This window comes from Pteronotus mesoamericanus, unplaced genomic scaffold, assembly GCF_021234165.1.
Source record: "Pteronotus mesoamericanus isolate MK-2021 breed Mesoamerican mustached bat unplaced genomic scaffold, CSHL_Meso_final contig_502, whole genome shotgun sequence".
Classification (NCBI taxonomy): Eukaryota; Metazoa; Chordata; class Mammalia; order Chiroptera; family Mormoopidae; genus Pteronotus; species Pteronotus mesoamericanus.
Window position 1 is genome coordinate 2,621,689 of NW_026555187.1, and position 18,173 is coordinate 2,639,861.

The window sequence follows — 18,173 nt, forward strand, 5'->3', positions numbered from 1 at the left end:
CTATCACGATGGCTAAGGGAAAAAGTGATAGCGTGATGCTGGGGAGGGAGTGTGGAAACAGCAAGTATATCTATTACCGGTGGGATGCCCACCTCCAAGAAGAGGTGAACATCACTATCAACATGGCAAGTTTTGACCCCTTGGTCAATCACCTGATAACATCCCCCGGTTGTTTGTGTGTGAGATGATGAGGGTGCTTATGACTAAAGGCAAAATACGGGAAACCAAGTGTCCACCATTAGGAGATTAGCTACAAAAATTACGGTGCATGCAAACAAGGAAAACTCTGCTGATCTTTAAAAGAGTGTTTGAGGGGAATCTTTCTTTGTATGCTGATGGAGACGATCTCAAAAATACATTATTAAGAGAAGGGTTACTTTTCAAATACAAATGGTACACGAATGTTCATAGTAGTGTTATTCACAGTAGTCAAAAGGTGGAAAGCCCAAATGTCCACTGACTGATAATTGAATAAACAAAATGTGGTATATACATACCATGGAATATTATTCCGCCATGAAATGGAATAAAGCATTGACACATAATACAACATGGATGAACCTCAAAAACATGATGTTTCCCTGGCTGGTGTGGCCCAGTGGATTGAGAGCTGGCCTGCAAACTGAAAGGTCACTGGTTCGGTTCCCAGTCAGGACACATGCCTGGGTTGCAGGCCAGGTCCCAGTTGGGGTGTGTAAGAGGCAACCAATCAATGTTTCTCCCCTTCTCTTTCTCCCTCCCATCCCCTTTCTCTGAAAATAAATAAATAAAATCTTAAAAACAAAACATGATATTGACTGAAAGAAGCTAGACACAAAAGGACACATATATTGCACAATTCCAATTTATATGAAATATCAAGAATAGGCAAATCCATAGATGCAGAAAGTAGGTTAGCATTTGCCAGGCCAGTGGTGGGAGGAAAGAATGGGGAGCAATTGCTTAATGGAGTTGGGATTTTCTTTTGGGTGATGAAAATGGCTTGGAATTAGATGGCTGCACAACACTGCAAATGTGCTAATTGCCACTGAATGGAACACTTTAAAACACTTACAGTGGTAAAGCTTATTTTATATAAATTTTACAATATAAGAAAGTATATGTTGTCCACTATCACTTGTATAAAAGTGGGGAAAAGAAACATATATGCATATTCGCTTGACTGAATAAAAACATCTCTGGAAGGACAGGTAAGAAACTTTGTATGTCTATGGGAAGTAAACTGGGTGGTAGAGGATGGGAGTGGGGGGAGGAGAGAGAGAGACACACACACACACGTTTCTCTGAATACCTGGCTTCAGGAAGTTTCCTCCTAGTTGCCACCCCTTACCTGTCCTCCTGGTGGACCCTGGAGACATCCACTCCCAACGGTGCAGTGACCCCAGAAGAAGGAAGATTCCCTCTGCCCAATCATCACCCAAATCCCAGGGACTGGTCTGCATGCGTGCATGTCCATCCCTGGACCAATCAAGGCTGCCCAGGGAGATGGGCCACATCACTCATTGGCAGAGCTGGAAGGGGGGCGGAGTCTGCCCCTCCATATCTCATGGAATGAGAGGAGTTAAAGTTACATACTCAGGGGAAACCAAGGAGCTGGAATGGTGGAAGGGAGAAAGGATGCCGCAGGGAAAAGGCAGGATGAAAGAAATCCCATACACGCATCCCTGGACACATGTCCCTCACCAGTCCCCTATTACGAGAAGCTAAGGCCCAGCTGGAGCACAAGACAGTTTAACCAAGGAGCTGGACCCTGCATTCAGAGGAATGGTCTGCTTCTGGAAGCTTCGTCAAGTCTAGTATTGAATGATGAGCAGTTACATCGACCATCCCCCTTCTACAACCAAATCAGACCTTACGCTTTTTTCTTTCTCCCTTTGTTTGTATCCCAGAATCTTCCAATACTCATCAGTCCACACTCCCCTCCCCCCACCCTTACATCCCAGGAAAATTTGCAACTTCTCTGTCTTCCTGGAGAAGAAATTCCCCATCCAGTTTCACACACTTTGTTCCTGGGTATTGAGAGGACTCAATCAGGACAAGGTGGAGAAGAGTCAGACCCATAGCGGGTAGCTCAAAGGAGAGGGTGGGGGTGGGGGGGGCGTATGGGGGAAGAAGAGATTGAGTAGGATGTGGTCCTAAGAAATGAGGGGAGGCTTCTGACTGAGTCATCACCAAGTACCCCTGCTGGGAAACACTTTGTTCACCAAAATGCATTTTGAAGTAATTATTCACTGGCTGCCTCATTTTCTCATTCATTGAAAAAAAATTTTATTGAGCCCCTGCTGTATGCTTTGCACTCACTGGGACCTCGTAGCAGCCCTGGTACAGAGGAGGAAATAGGCTCAGGGGTTTTGTCATTTGGTCACAGGCAGGATTAGAACGAAGCCAACCGGGTTCCCAACCCACAGACAGGTGTCCTTGAGATGGATGGGGCAGTAAAGCGGGCTCCGGGAGGGTGCCCAGGGCTGCGCAGGAAAGACCTTGGAACTGGGATTTCCCATGGCTGGGTGGCGCTCAACTGGGGAGTCTGGCTGGCTCCTGAGTTCTTAGCAAGAATCTCCCCTTAAAATCTGGAGCTCAGAGTGGATTTTGAGGTTTAAGAACATTCCACATCTCCTGGATCTCTAAGGAGGGAAACGGGGTAGGGGAGGAAGTAAGGAAGCAGAGAAGAGCTAGGTGAGAATGGGGATGGGGTCTCCGAGAGAAAAAGGGAAACCCAGCGCTCGCACAGCTCAAAGGGCCAAGGCATGCCAGTGCCTCAGTTTGCTCATTTGTACAGAGGCAATGAAAACGCCTGGGTGTTGCAAGGGTGTGTCGTGCACAGCTGCTGTCTGGGGTATAGTTAGCGTGCAAACGGAGGGTGTCCAGCAGCTCCAGAAGTCCAGCCCTGTCTGGGGATGCTGCCTGGGGCTGAGCCCACCTAATGCCCCTACACCAGGTAGGCTCAGCCATTAAGACCTACAAGGTGCAGTTCCTGCCATGGTGATTAGTTCCTGAGAGCTGGGGGTCAGGGGTCAGTTGTCATGGGGATGATATTAACACCCTCTATGGTGACAGCTTGGTGGGTGGGGCCCTGCTGTCAAGGAAAAGCCTAGGGAGACAGGTGTTCTGTTACCTCAGACTCCACTTTGGTCTCCATGGCAACAGCTGTAGAGCTTGGAGGGCTGCAAGGAGCTGGGGTGGGCCTGGGGAAAGGGCAGCCCATTTCCATGGTGAGAGCTGGAGAACTGAATGTTGGTTCACTGTCTGGACAGCTACAGGGAGGGTGGGCTCCATGGCTGTTGGTCAGGGTGGGAACAACAGAAGTGGAGGTGTAGGTCTCTGGGGTGGACGCTGATGAGATGGGGAATGTGTAGTATCCGTGGTTACAGATCCGTGGTTAGAGGAGAGAGGCACTATCTCCATGGGTGTGACTGATGAGGGAAGGGCTGTGTGACTCTAGGTGACAGAGAAGCTGGTCTGGTCGCCTTAGTGCCAATAGGAAGTGGAGTGGCCTGCTTCCATAGCACGTAACATGGGTTTTATGGGTCTCTGGGTCCCGGGGATGGTCTCTTTGGTGACAGCCAGGAAAAAGGAGGTCAGGTGGAGGCAGACTTGCCCTTCCAGAGAGATACCTGAGGGTAGGGCACAGCTGCCAGTCATACAACCCAGCTGGGGTGTGTCGATCTGTCTGAGCATTGACAAAGGGTGGTCTCCCCTGAAACTAGAAAGATGGGGCTGCTCTCCAGTGACCTGGGGACTTGGTCTGTTACTATGGAAACTTCAGGGGACTCCAGAGGGAGGGGGGAAGAATGGGAATACCCAATCAGCAGGTCACCATAGGGAGAGGACAGGAGCCCACAGTCTCCATGTGACTTTGGGGCCATGGTCACCTGTCCAACTCTGTGGTTTCTAGTTCTTCTACAGGTGATGGGAGGATGGTTCAGTTGTTGGGTGACAGTAAAGTCTTCAGTCTCCAGGGAGATAGAGGGTGCGTGGCCAGTCTCCAGATAATCCCGGGGGTCCAGCCTCCAGGTGACTTCGAGAATAGTTCCGTCTGTGTCCAGGTGACCTCTGGAGGAGTAGTCTTCTGGAGACCTCGGGGTCTGTTGGCCTCCAGGGGTCCTCAGAAGTTGTGCTAGGTCTCCTAGAGAAAGTCAGGGGAGTAGGGGAAATCTGTCCAAGAAAGGGGGACTTTTCTCCCCGGGACTGGCCAGTTTTGGGGGTGTGGTCAGTGTTCAAGGACCACAGGAGCCTGGTCAGCCTACAGCCTAGGCGTTGTAGGGGACGTGATCTGTCTCCAGGGGACAGCAGGGCACTCGGCCAGTCGCCAAGCCCCCCAGCCGTCCATGCCCTGGGCCTAGACACGCAGCGGGGTCCAGGCAGCCGGGTCCCGTGCACCTCCGGCCCAGCCGCCACCTCCCGCCCAGCCCCAGCCCCAGCCGCCTGGTGCAGGGTCGGGCACTCCGGGAGCGCGGTAGCAATAGACACCGAAGAGGCTGCGCTTGGCGTCCGGGAACCCGAGGCTGCGTACACCTGGTCGGTGGCCGCCGCATCGCGCGCGCGGGTTCACGATGGGGTAGCGCGCGCTCCCGTCTGCTAGCCAGCCTGCGGTGCAACGGTCCAGCAGTTGCAACTTCCACGCGGCGAATAGCTGTCCCACCTTGGCCACGGTCGCGCCGCGCGCCGCGCACGCGCGCGCTGCTCCAGAAAAGGGCAGGGGCCGCAGCGGCTTCAGGAAGAACACTCGCCCTGCGGGGTTTGAGGGAGTGGTTAGGGCCGCTTCCGGGAGGTGGCCTCCCCGGGATTCAGCACGCCCCCTCTATCAGCCTACAGCCTAGGACCCCAACCTCAAAATTAAAGAGCACTCCCTCCCATGCAGCCCGGGACCCCAGCCTCGGCCTGGATAGCCTGAGTAGCGTTGATTTGAGCGCTGTGCCGGTCCCAGGGAAAGGGATCTCCTGGTCTGGCCCTCAGAGGGTAAGGACGGGGAGAGAAAACTGGGGGTGGGGTGGAGTGGGAAAGAAAGACTGAGATGGAGGGGAACCCAGAAAAGGCCTGTTGCAGGGGGTGGGAGGGCGGACGTGGCCTACGCACCCGGGAGGTTGGACGTGAAGCAGAAGGCATCGTAGCGTTCCTCCGCGTTATGGCGGTAGCCGTAGTTGCGCACGCCCCCGGAGGTACCTCTGCCAACCCCGGCGCTCCCGGCCCCGCCCAGGCCGCCGCAGGGCTCCCTGGGCTGGCTCACCGGGTACTGAACCGAGCCATCGCGCAGCCAGCCCGCGTTGCACCAGTCCAGGCCATCGCGCCAGGCCGCGTGCAGCTGCTCCGCCGACGCCAGGATGCCGTCTTGCTCAGCGCACGCGCGCTGTGCTTCCGTGAAGGTCAGCTTGTAGCGGCCTCCACGGGGGTGGTAAGGGAAGACCACGCCTGCGGGGGCACACACGGGGGTCAGCTCAGGTATCCCAGCCATCCCCCACCCACCTGGTATCTGGGATGCCCTATGACTCTTTAACCTAGATCTTGCAGTTCATTCCTCACTCTGGTCTCAGACCTGACCGTGCGTTTTTCCAGCTCACACCCCTCATGGCTTCCCTTGCCTTAAGCTTGGCTCACTTGACCTTCCTCCTTAACATACTTAACCGTGTCTACCCCCTTTCCAACGCTGGAGACCTTTGCTCATATTCTTTCCACCTGTTGAATTCCTATTCATCCTTCAAAACCCAGCTCCCACACACACACCCCCGCCCCCTTCATTCAGTCCTGTGTGCTTCTGACATTCTCCCAGCAATGGGACCTTCTCTCTGGTTAAGCCCTGAGTCCACAAAACTGGGAATGTCTATGTCCAGTGCTGGCTCCCCCACACTGGGAGCCCCTGAAAAGTTGACCCTGGGCAAAGCTCCCTTTGATCCCCAGCATCGTCCAGGGCAGCACCTGTTGGTTTCCTTTCCACTGTCAGTTGTTATAACCCACCCCTCATCAGACTTACAGTCAACTCAGCTCCTAAGTGTTCTGTGTGTCTGTGTTTGAAGGGTGGACCTTAGGGGTCAGTTGGGTAATCCCAGCAGTGGCAGGAATGAGACAAACAGGAGCCAGGGAGAAGACCTGGAGCCTGACCAGGATTTAAGCCCTGGCTCTGCTATCACTACTATGTGCCCTGGGAAAGGCTCTCACCTCTTTAAGCCAGCTGAATCACCCTCCGGGGTTTTAGGAAAATTAAACGAGAGACTCCAGAGAGCTCTTTAACCAAGCTCCTGGCACATAGAAAACACCCAATAAAGGAAAATGGCTGCTATTATTGTGTTGTTATTTGCTATTGTTGGGATATTCAGTAAGCAAAGGCCCTAAAATCTTTCTAAATATCTTCTAAATGACCGAAGAAGGCAAACCAGGTGGGAGGGAATTCTCCGGGCAGAAACCCCACCTCCCAGCTCCACAGTCAGCCATTCAGAACATCCCATCTCCCAGCCACAGTAACTGGCTCCCAGATTGGCACATGCTTCAAAAGTTGGGCCCAATGAGGGACAACTTTGGGACTCTAGCTAGCACTCCTAGGAAGTCAGTTGCTAAGCTGCGAGGGTGGAAGCCTGGTTCGAATTTTTGGTTCCATCAGGGGAAACTTGCAAAAGGAAAGCCCACCCAGGGAAGCAGAGTTGAGGGGGCGATTCCTGGCATGGTGTGAGTGCCTGGTCCTCACTGTGCCTGAATCCTACCCCAGGGTTTCCCAGCATCCTCACTATTGGCATTTTGGACTGGATCAGCCTCTGCTCTGGGGAACTGTCCTGTGCTTTGCGGTATGTTTCACAGTACCCCTGGCCTTTATCCACCAGATGCCACCAGCACCCCCCTTTTAGACATTGCAGTATCCCCCGATGGCAAAAATCACCCTGAATCAAAACTATCCCCACCCAAGCCTCTAAATTCCTTCAGGCCAATGATTTGGTTTCTCTTCTTTGCAATACCCTCCCCTGTCCTCCCTTAGAAATGCATCACATCCTGCCCAGGGGCTGGTCACCTTCCAGGTCCAGCTTGACCATGCCAGTGTCATCCTCTAGTTCATTGGTGACCTCGCATTCGTAGCGCCCATAGTCCTGCAGCGTGACATTTCGGAGAACCAAGGAGGCGTCCCCAGGACCATCACCCTGTAGCTCGGCCCGCCCGCGGTAGCTGCCAAACGCCCGGTGTTGGGGGCCCAACGCCACGAAGACATCGGTAAAGGCCAGCGGCTCCACCACCTTAGTCCACTTGAGGCGGACGCCGTCGTGGCTGTGGGTGGCTGCCTCGTAGTGGTATCGGCAGGGCAAGACGATAGTGCCGCCCCGGTGGCTGACCACCTGCCCAGGAGCTGTCTGCACCACCACCGAGCCCGACTCACCCTCTGTGGGCAATTAAAGAGGGTTCAGAAGAGGGTCCTAGGGGTGAGGTAGGGAACCTGTGGAGGGGAACCCTGGAAGGGGATGTAGTTATTAAACTTGGGTGGGGGTAAATCACATGGGTAAAGGGGCTCAGGGAGTAGACCGGGACGGGGAGGAGATGGGGAACTGCAGCCGTCAGGAACACCCCATGACCTCCCTGTTCCCCCCTCCATGCACCCAGCGATCACACGTGGACACAGCTCACTGACTCACCGAGCACGTGCACGACTTTCTTCCGGCCCCGCTGCGCCCCTGCGGGGGCCACGAGCAGCAACACTCCCCAGGCTGCAGCCCAGAGCGCACAGGGACTGAGGGCCGCCCGAGCCCACACCTGGGGGCACCGGGCGCTCAGTCCAACCTCCTGGCCTTTGCCTTTAGAGCAGGGGTCCCCAACCTGCGGGCCTCGGACCAGTACCAGTCCGTGGTCTGCTAGGAACCCGGCCGCACACCAGGAGATGAGCTTGAATGTAATGCACTTGAATCATCCCGAAATCATCCCCCCTCCCCTCACCGGTCAGTGGAAAAATTGTCTTCCAAGAAACCGGTCCCTGGTGCCAAAAATGTTGGGGACCGCTGCTCCAGAGGACTAGCCCCTTGGCTTTCGTTCTCCGTGGCAAGGACTCCTCATGTGCCCAGGCCTCCTCCCATAGGGTCCCAAAGGACTCCCCAAGAAGCCTGGCGAAATTACCCCTCCCCATTCCCTCTCGGGGACCTCACACCCTCGCTCTAGCGCAAAGCCCAAGCCGCGGAACTCACCCTCCCTTGGTCCCACCTGGTCCCCTAAACCCAGCACCGGCCGGCTCCGAGCCCCGCCCCCTTCTCTCTCCGGCTTCGGCCGAGCGAAGGAGGAGGAGGGAGGAGCTGGAGCAGCGGCAGCAGCAAGGTTACCCGTGCGCCAGGAGACTGCAGCAAATCGGGCCGGGGCAGGGGTGGGGGTGGATGCGGGGGAGTTGTTGAGAGAAGGAGAGATACAGAGAGAGGGCCAGAGAAAAAAGAAAGAGACACAGCGAGAAAAGCAGGGAGAGATGAAGACAGAGGAGAGAGCGAGGGCGGGGGTAGGGGGGAGAGCCAGAAGAGGAAGAAAAGGAGAGAGACAGAGATGCAGAAAAAGAGACAGATGCAGAGGGAGTGACAGATACTGAAAAAGAAGAGAGGAGAGAGAGCAAGAAGGAGAGAAACAGAGAAGAAGGAGACATTAGGGTAGCCAGAGTCAGGCAGACTCAGGGAGAGAAAAGAAACCAGGAAAGAAAGATTGAGGGAAAGGTAGGGAGAGGGATACAGAAGAAGAGGCAAGGAGTTCGAGAAGGAGGATGAGAGAGAGAAGGGATGGGAGAAAGACTGGAGAGAGAAATACGGAGGGACGTAGAGACAGAGCCAGGATCCCAGAAAGAGAACCTATCGGGACCCTTGCCGCGGCCCCACTCACCATGCTGCTAGTACAGCCCCCACCGAGCGGCCCCTACACTCCAGGTCTGCGCTGCTGGCACACCCGGGAAGGACTGGGCAGGTCTCAGCAGGCGGCGCAATCCCGACGACTGCCTGCAAGGGGAGGAGAGAGGCGGACTGGGTGGTGGGGGAAGGGGGATGTTAAAGGGAAAGTGGAGGAGCGCTCCGCGGAGAGGAAGCCCGCGCACGGACGGAGGACAGAACGCGCAGGACAGCAAGGGCAGGACCAGGTCCCTGCCCTTGCTGGCTGACTGTGGGCCCGCGGAGGAACTTCTCTGGGCCACAGTTTAATCATCTTTAAGACGGAGGAGGGCGGCCTGATGGAGTCTTCCATCTTAGATGCCCCGCATGGGCAGGGGGGCTGAGTAACCTGGAAAAAGGGCTAAGCCTGCAGGTCTGTTTTCCTGTTGTCACTGGGAGACCACCCCGTTGTCCTGGGCTCTGGCACTGAAAAGGTGCTCACTCTGCGCGGTCACCCACTTACGTGGCAACAAATCCAAATCCAACGCTGCCCCTCACCCACTTTGGCACCTCGAAGGGGAGCTTGGTCTCTCTGAACCTGTTTTCACCTCTGGAAAATGGAGTACTGATTCTTCAGTGAAGATCCAAAGACTAAACACACATTCGGTGCCTAATAAGCGTTGGCAGGGATGAGGAGCAGGGGAGCCTGATTAAGCCCCTGACCCCACTCTGGGTCTCTCACCCCTGAAGCTGGACCTTCATTCAGGTTCAATAATCAAATCAGGAAAAAAATGAGCTCTTCCCCCACCCCCTAGGCTGCCCTCCCCTCCAGGCTGCATCCCCAAGGTATGAGCCAACCAGACAGCAGAGACAGGGTTATGAGCTCTGTGGTTTAAGTGGCCAGGGCTCTGTTCTTAGCTCAGCTGCTCCACGAGGCGTGATCTCAGACCAGGACCTTCACCTCCTGCAGTCCTAGCTTCCCCGTCTGGAATATGGGGTGAGATCCAGCATATCGTACAGCATGTGAGGTTAGCCCTTGGCATGGTAAGCAGTAGGTGCTTAATAACTGTGCCACACTATTAATTATTATAATTTATTGGCAGAAACAGGACTTCGGACTCTTCTCCCAGTTGTGACTTCAGGCAGGTTCTGATCCTCTCCGAGCCCCTGTGTCCCCATCTGGAAAGCGGGGCTGCACACGGACCGGAGGCAGACTTTTGCTGCCTGGCCCCTTCAGCTCTGGATAGTTGCACGGACACGGACGGTGGGCCTTCGTGGGGTCTGAGAAGACAGTCCCTCACCCCTCCCCCTTGAAACACTCAGACAGCAACACGTGAGGCATCAGAAGAGCTTTTAATAAAGGGATCCATGGGGGTAATGGGTAAACTCTGCAAGGGAGTAGGAAAAGCCGTAGATGTTTGGGAGCAGTGCCAGCTTAGCACGGCTGTGGTCCTCTCCGCCTGAACACCTGGCCTTGGGTCTTCCATCCCATCAGCCAGCCTTGAAACCACCATAGCCAGGAACAAAGACAGCTCCTGCCTCTAAAAAACCCAACCTACCCTTCTAAGGACAGGGCTGGCTGGGTGTATTAATGGAGTCCTGGGGAACCCCATGGTCCCCTCAGAGCTGCTTCTTGTGGAGAGCCTGGGAGCCAGAGGGCAGGTTCAGGAAGAAAGCCGGCCACTGCAGGCAACGGTAGGCCAGCAGGTGGGGGCCCAGCGCATACAGCAGGTTGCACAAGAAGAAGCAGGCCCAGGTGTCCTCTGGCACGCGATAGGTAAAGGGTGTGCGCAGGTGCATGGAGGCACCCATGTGCGAGAACTGCGCCTGGTGGGCACACAGGGAGCATGGATGTCAGGGGCTGGGAGAGAACCATCCCAGGATCACCAACAGCTCACCCTGGGGAGCCCAGAGTGTCCCTGTCCCCATCTTGATGGCTCTGCTGACCTACCTGTCTCTAAATATCCCTGTCCCCACAGGTTCTGCCTGTCCTTGTACATCTGTCTGCGAACCTCTCTCCAAGTGCCTAACCAGAACCATGCTCACTCTATCTGCTGGACCCTGCACCCCATCTCTCTGATCTGGGTCCAGCTCTTCCCCACCCCAGGCAGCTGCCCTTGACACAAATCCTGTTGATTCTACCCCATAGATGTCCTCTTGGTCCCCACTGCTCTGACCTGGGCCCAGCCTTTATCATAGCCCATCAGGAACCCAGAAACGGGTCCCCAGCTCTGACTGGGTCCTCCACTGCTCCCATGGCTTCCCATTCTTTCTATACACAAGGCCCCCAAGGTAAGAGTTCAAAGCCCTCAGCCTCTAGCTGCCAACTTCTCTTGCTTCTGCCCTTACCCGTGTTATGGCTCTGCTAAATCACTGCCCACTCTGTGCCTTTCCTTATGCTGTTCCCATTCCTGGAATTCCCTTTCCTGCCTGGAGAGCTCATAGCCATATGTCTAAGCCCAGTTCCTATGCCCCCTCCTCCAAGAAACCTGCCCCCTCTGGAATCCCTCTCAGTCTCTGTCCCTCCCTACCCTCAGTTCTGACCCCGCGGGGGTGGGGGTTTGTGTCCAGTTCTTTCTCCCCCAGGCTAGGGAATCCTGGGGTTACCGAGCTGAGGCTGCGGCCTCTCAGGGGCCCAGCATCCCTCTGTCCAGGGAGAGCACAAAAGCAATTGATGGGTAGGCAGAAACTTCCTTCGTTATGTACCTGCCCCACCCAACCCCACCCCATCTTACCTGGCCAATGGCTCCAGCAAACACCAAGGCCCAGTCAGGCAGCCAGGAACAGCCAGGAAAGATAAGGGCATAGGCAGCCAGGCCATAGAAGGGCAATGCATAGAACATGTACACCAGCATCTGGGGGGCACACAGCCAATGGGGATGAGCAGCTGCCCCAGATGGGTCTCCTGAGGCCCCTCCAGTGGGGGCCCCTGGGAGGACCTGGCCAGCCTCAGGCCCCACACAGGATAGAGGCTTGTTGTATATCCTACTCTGTGCAACCTGCACCTCTATTTCATTTGTGCAACAGCGCCCCCGCCCCCGCATATTCCCATACTCACACTGAGCCCACCCACAGAACCCTGGCCACAATGATCAGCTACATGATGGGCATGTGATTCAAACTTGGCCAGGCCAGAGCCTGCCTGAGACTTGTGCTTAAGCTGTGGGGAAATAAAGGCTCACATTCCCCTGGGGTGGCTAAGTAGGGCAGAAGGAAGCCTGGAGCTATCAAAGGCTCTCTCTGCCATGCCGCAAAGGAACCGTTTGGGAGTGGAGCCCATGCAAAGAAAACAGAGCCCAGAGACAGAATTCTCTTTGAATTCCTGGATCTAGCCATACCTGAGACTATGTCTATACTTTTTTTGTAGGACAATAATTCCATATGTGCTTCTGCCAGTTTGACCTGTGTTTTTGGCACCTGCTTCAGAGAGGCCCAGCGGACCCCTATGGATGGCAGGATCACGGTCCTCTCTTCCCGCCTGCCTTCTTACCTGCACCTTTGGATAGGCCACAGGGTCCTGCAGGTATGGTTCATACTGATAGATGTACACAAAGCAGGCGTCTGTGGGGCAGTCAAGCACCACCTGGGGCCAAAAGAAAAACCAACGACCCACGTCAAGCACTCCTCCCACAGGAAAGCTTCCCCATCGTCCCAGGCAGTACCCACGTCCCTTACTCTGGCCTTCCCCAGCCTGAATTCTCTCCTCTGACTGAGAACCCACAGATACTGGAGCCGGAGAGGCTACAGGGAATGGGGCTTCATGATGAAACACTCAATGAAGAACTCATTAAAGACTCAAGGAGAAACTTCTCTGATGATCAGATGGGAGAGCAGCAGCCCTTGTGCACTGAGTGAAGGAACGTATGTGGGAAGGGAAGCCTGGGGCGGAAGACTAAAGGCAGACTAAAGGGTGGGCTAACCGGACTCACAAGGCCCCGGAAGAGGGTGAAGGACCCAGCAAGGATGAGGTATATGACGAGGGCCAGGTCAGCCGGGCGCTGCAAAAGGCCTTTTCTTTGCTCCTCTTGCACCTGCCCCACGGGAGAGAGACTTGTGAGATGTCTGCTATCCAACAGGCACTCCATAGAGGCTCATCTCTTCTTTCCTAATGACAAAGGAGATCCTTCCAAAGAGATAATGTTTTTGACCAGGATCAACTCAAATGGGGGAACAGTGAGATAAGTGGGCCCGGGCCCGCCTGAGGGCAAGTTTATTACCATGTTGGGGGTGCAGCAGGTTGGTGACCGGGACTGGCTGAAGATCTTCACACCAACCCAGCATGGGACCAGCACGTATGGGAGGGTGAGGAAGAAGGTAGGCTTGAACTCGAAGCTGTATTTCCCTGTCATGGAGTGATGTGTGGCACTCAGTGAGGCTCTGCCAGGCCTGGCTGGGCCCTTTAGGTAGGCGGGCCTCGCCAGAGCCCCTGGATGGAGGTCATGATTCACAGAGGCCATGCTTGCTCAAGATTTCCTTCTTCTTCTTCTTCTTTTTATTTTCCTGCCTGCTCAAGCCTTAACATATCTGGTTCCCCAGTGCCTACACGATGATGTCCATGCTCCTCAAACTGGCCTGCTTCAATTTACCTTTTGGACACAGCTCCTACACTTCAGCTGTTCTTGGTTCCCCTGGGAAACGCCCCTCCAAAAGAAAATGGGGAGAGGTGGGCAGGTTGCTGGCTTAGGCCGTGCGTGAACCGGCATGCGGGGCCCTCTGCAGACCTTGGGGAGGGGGTGGAGGACCCAGTGGGGGCTTCCAGGCACAGAACAGTGACCCTGGGGAGGCAGGATTCCTCAAAGCCAAGTCCTTACCAAGAATGTTTCCGGGGAGAAACACCAGGAGGCTCATGACGAAGGACCCCAGCCAGTACAGTCCAAGGTTCCGATACCTTTTCCTGGGTGGGGGATGAAGGAAGGGCCAGTAGATACCCATCTCCAGTTTCAGAGCACCAGCCACGGCCCAGGGTGCATACTAGGCCCCCCAGCTCTGGGTTCTTCCCAGTTGTGCCCAAGATGAAAGGGACAACAGGAAGTTGAATGAAGGAATAAACAGTCAGACCCTCTGCCCAGAAGTGACTGCCCAGGCACAGGGTGGTACGAGAGAAGAGAGCCAACCACCACTGTCACCAGTGATATTCCTCAGAACCTTCTTCTGGCTACACCTGGCTGGAGCCCTAGAGAGTCCCCCTGATTCCCCTGCAGACACTGTGGCTCCATCCCAGTTGAAGACCCCGTTTGAACACCTGACCTGTTTCCCAGGGTCCAGGTGCCTCCCTGCCCACCCTTCACACCTTCTGCAGATGGAACCGGCCATGGCCAGGTAAAGGAGGTAGTGAACGATGCCATCCCAGTAGCAGATGAAGACTCCATGAGCAGTACGCAGGTATGGCTCACCCTGTGGGGGTGGGTGCAGGGCTCAGACACATAGCCAGGCAGGGGGCATCCCCAACCAACCCTTACATACTTCCTTGGTGTAGAACTCCATGAAGCCCGCCATGTAGCCATCCTCCTGGAGAGCGATAAGGAGGTCCACCACCGAGGTGAAGGCAAAGGCTGCAAACACTGCGGGGAGAGTGTTCAGGACAGGCCTGGGTATGGGCGGGGCCTGGGGCTGTGCCAGGGACCCAGATCCAGTCAATGACTGTGCCCAACTGCTCCCAGTCCCCACTCCACAGGTCACATGAACCACAACCTTGTCTCAAGGGGAGGCACAGTCCCTGCCTTTGGGATTCCCGGGCTGGGAGAGGCACTGCTCCTGCCTTTAGGAGACCCCAGAGTGATGGAAAGATAGTCCCTGATCTCAGGAGCCCCAAGTCTGAGCAGGAGGGCTTCTGAGTTCCCCCAATCAATGCGGAGTCTCCAGTCTGATGTGATCCCTTCAAGGGCTCCCCAGTCTGATGGAGGAGTCCCTTCAAGGACCCCCAGGGTGATAGAGAAGCCCTTGCTCACACAGGTCTCTTCCCTAGGACCTTCCCACTGACTCACCAGCATAGAGTGGGTCGTAGCAGATCTCCCTGCGGGACAAGCTATAGATAGTCACAAAGAGCAGGCCCAGGATCAGGGCGCTCATCAAGGTCACCCCAAGGGGTCTGTGAAGAGGAAAACCAAGTCAGGGAAGCCAGACCCAGTGCTGAGATCCCACTCTACCCTGGTGAGGGCAAGAGTGGACTCCCAAAGCTCCAGGTGATGAGGCGGAAGCTCTGTCCATTCAGAAATGCCTTTCCTTCAAACTGCCCTTTCCCATCACCAGGCTCTTTTCCCAGCTGTTCCTCCTCCTGGAAACTGCCTCCAGGAATCTCTTTTCTACTTAGCAAACTTCTACTCATCCTTCATGGCCCATCGACATTGCTCCTCCTCCAGCTTCCCCTGACTTCTTAGAAAGGATCATTGTGCCCTGGTTGATGCGGCTCAGTGGACTGAGCATTGGCCTGTCAATCAGAGTCCCAGTCAGGGCACATGCCTGGGTTGTGGGCCAGGTCAGGTCCCCAATGGGGGATGCTGGGAAGCAACCATACATTGATGTTTCCCTTCCTTTCTTTCCGCCTCCCATCCCCTCTGTCTAAATAAATAAACTTTTTTTTTTTTTTTTTTTTTTAAAGAAAAGATGATTGCTGGACTTGGGCCAGGTATAGAGGGGGCATCTGTCAACCCCTCTGATCAACCCGTTCTGACTCTATGATTTCTGTTTGACTCAGTTTGCTCAGTTGCTCAGCACTGAGGCCCCTCTGCAGGCAGACCCAGTGCCCGCACCTGCCAGCTGGTCTCCAGTGCTCAGATCTATAAGCCTCACTGTGTGAAGGCCTGACTCCTCCCAGCTAAAGTCCAAATGCTTCCATCAACCCCACCCTACCCCTACCCTGATCTGTCCCCATCAACCAGATAAGGCAGGTCAATCAATTGCATAGACAATAAAAGTCAAGTCTCTGGGCAGCCCCCAATATTTGGCAAGACCCAGGGAAGGCAGGAGACCCTTCCGAGGTCACACATGCTCTCCTCCTCCACCGCCCTCTCTAGGCCCGTACCTTCTCTGGGACCCCTATAACCACTAGGATCCCCATTCCTGACCCGATCTGACCAGCAATGACAATGATAGTAACCAGAGTCTTTGCATATGATTTATTGTCCTTAACTGTAACTATGGGTTGAGATCTAGAATCACATTCATTACACAGTGAAGAAACTGAGGCTCCCAAAGGCAATCTGGAAATACTTGAGGTCTGTGGGGATGGAGCCAGGAATTTGTACCCAAGGAGCCAACCCCACATTTAAGACTCTCTCTACTCCCATCTCGGGTTGAGCTGGGTTAAGGAGTGTGAGGGGCTTGGCCGATGCCTGGTACCCAGTGACTACTAGATCCACAGGACTAGGGTCTAAGATTAGGAGTCAGGGCCAGGGGAGTTCAGGCATGTATGGAGAAATTGAGGCTAGGAGCAGGGTGGGCCAGCCCTGAGAAGAAGGAAGCCCCAGGCCTTTAACAGGAGATGGAGGGACTACCTGGTAGAGGTAGTGCAGCCGAAGGTGTGTGGCAAGAGCCCGCTCACCAGGGCCTTATCTGGGGCAATACTTTGACCCTTAGCGACTTTGGAGCCTGTGCTGGGCACATCTCTGAAAAAAACCAAGAAACGCTCCAAAACCCTGCCCTGTTGGGGGACTCTGCTTCTCAACGTCCCTTCTCCCCAGGCTCCAAACATCCCAGGAGGTGACCCCATCCGCCGCAGCACACAGCCTCGGGACCAGCGGGAAAAGAACTTCCGGCTGGGGTTTCGGACTCAGGCCCCACCCCCTGCCCCGATCCAAAAGGCTGGGGGCGCAGGGCTCACTGGGAGCCAGGCTCAGCCAGCGCGCATCCTCTCTGGCCCCCTCCTCACCCCCTAGCGCAGCCCGCCATCCCACGGTCTCCCCGCACGCACTGAGAGAGCTCCGAGACGTGGTTGAGCACGTAGGACACAGGAACGACGCCAAGCGACAGAGCCGCGATCTTGCCCGCCAGCGGCGGGATGTCCATAGCAGCAGTGCCTGGCCCCCAGGACCCCGGCTCTGGCCACGCGACTTCCAGGAAGCCGGATTCCTCCGCAGCAGCGACAGCGGCAACGCGTCTGGGCAGGAGGTTGCCAGCGACGCTGCCCAGCCCCGCCCCGCGCAAAGGTCGCCCCCAGCTGCGCCCTGGTCCTGTCACTGCGTGGTCCGTCCAGCAAGCTCCTGGGGAGCCTCCGAGACCCCACTCTCTCGCATTGGCCCTACCTCCTCGACACCCTTGCTAGACTCAGAGCGGTCCCCAGTGGCCGTCCCTGCTGCCCAGCCTCAGTTTCCCTCTCTATTAAAGAGTAGAACGTGACGCCTGCATCCTGGAGATCCCGAGCCAGCAACTTCATTCTGAGCGAGTTGTTCTCCTCTCCTGTTCTCTCCAAGTTTCTTCATTCTAAGGCACCTGCGTCTCAGCCTCGAAGTACCGCCCCCCCCCCCCCCCCCCCCCCCCCGCCAGCCCCCGCGCTCCGCCGCCCCACATTCCCCAGTCCTCCTTCCCGAGCGCAGGATCAAGTGGGTGGCGTCTGTGCATGCTGAAGGAGGAACCAACCTCACTGCTAGGATGCAGTTCCTTTCAGTGCCCTTGGATTTGAATTTTCACTCGGGGGTCACAGACACATTTGGACCACCTGTCAAAGTGTGAAGCTTTTACAGCCTGGGGCCACATCAGGGGAGGCGGCTATGGGCCCTGGGTTGGGACCCTTAAAGGACTGACTCTGTGCTGGGATCCTTCCATATAGTCTGGACACCCTGTGGGCAGTTGGGTGGGGGGGAGTTGGGAGGCAGGAGGTGGAGGGAGGCTGCTCAAGTGAGGGGGGTTGAGGAGGGTGTCAGGAGGAGAGGGCCCAAGGGGTAGGCTGAGCTCAGGTGAGGACTGGTGAGAAATTCGTTCCCGAACAGCAAACAGCGTTCCTGGCAATAGCTCAGGCCTGGGACTGGGAGGTGGGGAACTTTGCGAGGCTTCTGAAGAGCCTGGAGGCTGTGCTGGGTCCAGGGGGAGATGGACGTGGGAGAGGGCTGCAGGGCGGGAGACAGGTGTCTGTCACTCCCTCCAACCAGCCTCAGGCTCTCAGCCATGCAGTGCTTACGGCTGCTGGAAATGGGTGAGTTAGTGCCCACCCAATTCCTTACTCCCAAAGTGGGAGGCGCATCTGTAGTTGGGGAATGATTGAAGACCTCCCCCTTCTCCTTGCAGCCCCTTGGCCTTGTGCCAGCTGGGTCCTATGTCTGTCTGAGCCTGGGTGACATCATCTGGCTTTCCCCAGGTTCCTCTGGGCTGACCTGAAGCTCCAGCTTGGTTTCTTGACCTGCCCAACTCTGGCAGTGCCAAAAGCCTGCAGGCCTCTTC

The 18,173-nt window shown here is 55.7% G+C and overlaps 2 protein-coding genes across 2 annotated transcripts; both read right to left on the minus strand.

The window, feature by feature from the left end:
• Positions 1-2,283: 2,283 nt before the first annotated feature.
• HAPLN4 (hyaluronan and proteoglycan link protein 4) lies at positions 2,284-8,908 on the minus strand. Its single transcript, XM_054578749.1, has 5 exons — positions 8,821-8,908; positions 7,608-7,725; positions 6,995-7,357; positions 5,077-5,409; positions 2,284-4,731 (listed from the first exon to the last, which is right to left on the minus strand). The coding sequence occupies exons 1-5, from the start codon at positions 8,821-8,823 to the stop codon at positions 4,340-4,342; spliced, it is 1,209 nt and encodes a 402-aa protein (XP_054434724.1). The 5' UTR covers positions 8,824-8,908; the 3' UTR covers positions 2,284-4,339.
• Positions 8,909-10,147: 1,239 nt separating this feature from the next.
• On the minus strand, positions 10,148-16,859 carry TM6SF2 (transmembrane 6 superfamily member 2). The gene is made up of 10 exons (XM_054578750.1): positions 16,711-16,859; positions 14,786-14,889; positions 14,265-14,362; positions 14,092-14,195; positions 13,613-13,695; positions 13,019-13,143; positions 12,731-12,832; positions 12,292-12,384; positions 11,537-11,656; positions 10,148-10,628 (listed from the first exon to the last, which is right to left on the minus strand). Exons 1-10 carry the CDS (start codon positions 16,803-16,805, stop codon positions 10,422-10,424), a joined length of 1,131 nt encoding a protein of 376 aa, XP_054434725.1. The 5' UTR covers positions 16,806-16,859; the 3' UTR covers positions 10,148-10,421.
• Positions 16,860-18,173: the final 1,314 nt, after the last annotated feature.